Genomic DNA, 4,693 nt, shown 5'->3' with positions numbered 1-4,693 from the left:
CACAGTGGAAGGGCCCTTTGACGACTTGCTTGGAGTTTGGCACGTGAGTTTCTTGTGAAGTACGAATGACCTGGCCAAAACGAACTTTGTTCTTGTGCTTGCTTTGTGTTTAGAATGTTGTGCAACTGTGAAGTGGGCGGATTCCTCACTGCAGTGAACTGCATAAATACACCGATCAGGCGTTTTTTTTTAATGTTTTAAGTTGTTCCTAAACCATTTTTGTGTGTGCTGTGTCTGGTCTGGTCTAGGTGGGTGGTACATGTCTAAGTAACATCCAGATGAATGCCAGGTCCAAAAGTTTCCCAGCAGAACATTGTATTGTCACAAGATGGTAAATGTCATTTACTTCTCCTGTTGGTGGTTTTAATGTTGTGGTGGATTGGTGTATATCATCATTTACGGGGTGAAAAAGAAAAAGGACAGTGAACACCTTAATTACGTCTCTTTATTCAGACAGTTACTACATGATTTTACAGTCCTCGAGGTGTCTTGAAGTTCATTCCAATGGTTGGCTGAGTGACTTGAAGGTTAGAAAGACCACCGAAATCCTGCAGGAGAAAGAAAACAGTGATTTAGGTAACTAAGTCATTTGAGTGCTTCTTCTTCAGAGTGCAGCTTCTCTCACAAGGACATTTTTTTATGGTTTTAATCAGAACATAATCATTTCATTAGTCAATTTGGTGAGCTTGAACATAAATCTAAAGGTCTAGAATAAATGATCATCAGATTATGTTGAACACTCACCAGCATCTTGAGCATCTCCTTTGTGTCTGGATCCACCTCAATGAGCTCCTGGTCCAGAGCGGAAATCTACAGGATGACAACAGTAACAAGTGAGCCACCAGACTCTGAACATTTTTTTAAATTACAGTATGGAAACCACTAGGAAAAGGTGTTCTGCCTAGAGATTCGAATGCAACAACAGCTCAAAAAAATCCATAAACTGTCAAATCAAAGCTCCAATAACACCTGTAATTTTCTGCCTCATGAAACACAATCGCAGGTAAAACAAAGAATGTGAACAGACCTCTGGGACGTAGTTGTCCCTCCTCTCTCTCTCCTCCTCCTGCAGCTTGATGGAGATTCCTCTGACTGGGCCTCGCTGGATGCGCTTCATCAGGTGTGTCACGTACCTGAGAGGCAAAAAAGCAACACAAGACTTCACAACTGTGGCCCATGCATAAGTGATTATTTGTAGAGACAGGGTATGCCAGTCGTAATGACAATGAATATTGCAGGAAACCTTGACATTGTTAAAAAATATAAGTCATATTTTATGACCAGTGATAACCCAATTTCTTCTACATTTTGCAACATCGGCGTAGAGAGAAGCAATCAATCAACTCAAACTATCACTTTGTGGTGTGAAACTATTTAAGCAAACAAAAACAGAAAAGGGCTAAATTAATCTTCATCGCTGTGTTCTACGTCTTTTCGAGTAAGCCCAAAAATGACTGTCAGCTGTTTAGAAATAGTCCTAGGGTGTCAGATATAACTGCAGCACATGACACGTAAACCAGCAACTTGTAAACTTCGTCAACTAAATGTGTTTCTCATAAGTATTTAGCCGGTAAAAAGGTGTAAATGCTGCAGGAAACTATAGCTGTCAGGTCTCGTAAGGACACCTTCTGCTGATGACTCACTTCAGACATGAAGAGTGGACTGAAAGTCTTTATTTTCACATCAACTCTGCAGCGAAGAAACAACCGTCTAATGTTGACAGCCGATGTCTGGACAATGAGTTGCATCTACAGCACTGCAACAATCAAGACAGGTACCACAACTGTTCCCAGACACATTGATTATAGCTTTTAAAAAAAGGCAGCTTACATAAAAAACATATTCTCATACCTTAGAGCTGAAATCAAAACCACATGTTGCTTTTAAACAATATGCATCAAATCTACACAATCGATGTGGAAATCAAACCAACCTGCAGCTTTCAATCACTCTTTTTAAATTTTTTTGCTTCCTTTTAAACCAATCTAAGTGCATTATTGTTCAGTATTTACATCAGGCAGTGAACGCATCACAATCCAAACAAGCCAATGTTCAGTCTGATGCCGACACTTTCAGTTCAGTACAAAACTCGTATATGCACACAGTCCTAACAGCTCTGCAGCCTGATTTGTTGTTTCCAACCAGTTATCAGTTCGTGATCGTTAACGGTGGCTTCAGAGAGGAAACAACTCATTGATCTGAGCTTGATAAACAGTGATGAGCGCAGTCACTCCGTACAGTTAGTGGAAATCTGATCGAACACAAACGAGTTGATCATTTCTGACCTGTTGCTTAAAAATCGTGATTACATAAGTCTATAAAAGTCTTGCAGATCACAGAATGCATGACAGCCAATGTGCAGGAAAATGGATATGTCTTTATCGGCCATTTCCCTTTTAGTATTTTCACAAGCTCCATGTTTGTGAAGACCAGGAGACCCTCCAGAGCCATTATTCTATTTACTATAAATATAACCGTGAAACAAGGATAATATATCCTCTGATGTTTCTCCCCCTTTTTAGAGACACGTGCTGCCTTCATATGTGGAACTTGTGAACTTATGACATGATAAGTCACGTACAAAAAATGCTCGGAGTTCGAATGGTAACATAATAGAGAAGACCACTGCTACACAACTCATCTAGAAGCCATAAAACTACAAAGAAATCTCTTTACAGCTAATCTGTATTATATCAACTTCCACCATTACTGAAAATGTCAGAAAACGCTCAACAAATCACAAACTCTGACCTAGTCAAAAAGTTTCCACCTACAAGCTTTTAAAGAGAGATCAATTCATATCGACTCTTCTAGTGAAAACAGTAAACACGACCTCATTTGAAGGCAGCAACCAGCTGACTAGTAAACTGAACATGTATCATATTTTAGGACAGTTATACTGTCCCACGTCTCTCTACTACTGTGACATATACATGTTAATAAGTCCAAATCAACCAGGTTAAGAGAGTAACCACATAAGCTCCAACATAAAACCGCTGTCAGACCATTACAACACATCCTTCCCATATATCCCATCATGCAATGCTGAATCCTCAGTTGCATGCTGAGGCGTCTGCCGTACAAGCCACAAATCTGAGTCGACTGTAATGAACCAAAGCCACAAACAAACGAACAAATCGATGACAACTAATAAAACTGACGGGAGCTCGGAGCGAGTGAACACCAGCGAGCAGGACTGCACGTCTCTGCAGTGCATGCAGACTTAATAAAACACAGCTGACGGTTTCAAATAAATAATAAAAAATATTCTTACCCTGCGATTTTGTTGCGCAGAGGCTTGCTGGGGATGATGGCGATCTCCTCGCACACCCTCTTGTTGGTGTGGAAGTCATTGCCCAGGCGTGTGTAGTATTTCTCGATGATGACCCTAGCGGCCTTCTTGACTGTCTTGGTCCTGACACGACCCTGAAGGGAAACCAGACAGACAGTTTTTAAGAAAGGACAAAAAATAAAATACTCTTGACTGCATGTTTTTAGTCAAACTGGAAATATATCAGTGGATTTTGCAGAGTCAAGCAGACACACAACTGACTGAAAAACAGACCGCAACATATTTTAAACAAATATATGAAGCCTGTGTTGCAGGTATGCTAAAGACAGTATTCCACTGTATAGATTTCATCAATTTATTTATTTTTTTAATCATTTTTACTGACAAAAAAACAGCCTGAAATAAAGTAAGGGGCAATTCTGTAATAAAACTCAAAAAGAAACACTAAAACAAAATTAAATGTGAGCTCCTTAAGAATTTGCATGACTTGTAGTCTCAGTATCTTCGGGTTTCCTCAATTAATTTTATTTATTTTACTTATTACAAAAATAAGAGCAGGTTAATCCATGAGCATACAAAAATAAAAGCACATTTACCAGAGGTTGACCTACTGAAATTAAGCCTAAATGAGTGTTTTGACCACAAAAAAATCATTGCACCAATAAATATTAAATATAGCAATGTTATAGTAATGAAAACGAGGTCAAGTTAGTCACGTTTATAAAACCAATAGCGATTTAAATGTAAATTCATCATGTAAAACATAGTAAAGAGGGTTAAGGGGAATAAATAAGCCTTTATGAAGTCGCCCTATTGTCTTCAAACTCAGGTTATATTTCAAAAGTACAGCAACATAAACAGAAGTAAACCCAGCACTGACTCCTCATACACATCCATGTCTACCGGTGACATCCTGGTTGTCATGTACCCGGTAAGCTACTAACACGGGAACGGTTAGCCTGTGTTTACATACATTTAACTCCACAAAGGTGAACCCAAACCCGGCGTTAGCTAATCTATGTGTCGTCTGAGACCAGAATAGTGTTTTCAACCGCTCGCCGGGGAGTCAGACAGTGAGGATTGAGAAGGATTGTGAGGGGAGGTGAAGTGAAATGTTTTCAGTGTACCCACCATCTTGACTCGGACCGGTGGAAGAGAAGCACCGTAGAGTCAGACCGGAAGTTTATAGTCTACAGGGAGCTTTGGCACAACATGGCGGCCAGCAGCGCCAACCAGCGGCGGGAGGAGAGAACTGCACGAGAAGAAAGGCAGCACATACAGAAAAATGTTTTTAATTATTTCACTATTTGGACTGAGAAAGCATTTTGTATTCACATAAACAAATAAAACAAATACAACTGCACACTTAAGAGCTAAACAAAAATCTAAATAATTATAATT

At 39.5% G+C, this 4,693-nt stretch overlaps 1 protein-coding gene across 1 annotated transcript; it reads right to left on the bottom strand.

The window, feature by feature from the left end:
- Window positions 1-427: 427 nt before the first annotated feature.
- On the bottom strand, window positions 428-4,443 carry LOC311486053 (small ribosomal subunit protein eS17-like). Its single transcript, XM_084541809.1, has 5 exons — window positions 4,424-4,443; window positions 3,275-3,426; window positions 1,028-1,133; window positions 745-810; window positions 428-548 (listed from the first exon to the last, which is right to left on the bottom strand). The coding sequence occupies exons 1-5, from the start codon at window positions 4,424-4,426 to the stop codon at window positions 471-473; spliced, it is 405 nt and encodes a 134-aa protein (XP_084397935.1). The 5' UTR covers window positions 4,427-4,443; the 3' UTR covers window positions 428-470.
- Window positions 4,444-4,693: the final 250 nt, after the last annotated feature.

Source organism: Chelon labrosus (genome assembly GCF_963514085.1).
Source record: "Chelon labrosus genome assembly, chromosome: 3".
Taxonomy (NCBI): domain Eukaryota; kingdom Metazoa; phylum Chordata; class Actinopteri; order Mugiliformes; family Mugilidae; genus Chelon; species Chelon labrosus.
Note: the sequence above shows the minus strand (reverse complement) of the source record. Positions and strands in the feature narration are given on the sequence as shown.

Coding starts and splice junctions, on each gene's coding strand:
- LOC311486053 (XM_084541809.1), bottom strand. Junction 1,134..3,274: donor CTGCGCAACAAAATCGCAGG/GTAAGAATATTT, acceptor TTTGCCTCTCAG/GTACGTGACACACCTGATGA. Junction 549..744: donor AGGAGATGCTCAAGATGCTG/GTGAGTGTTCAA, acceptor TTTCTCCTGCAG/GATTTCGGTGGTCTTTCTAA.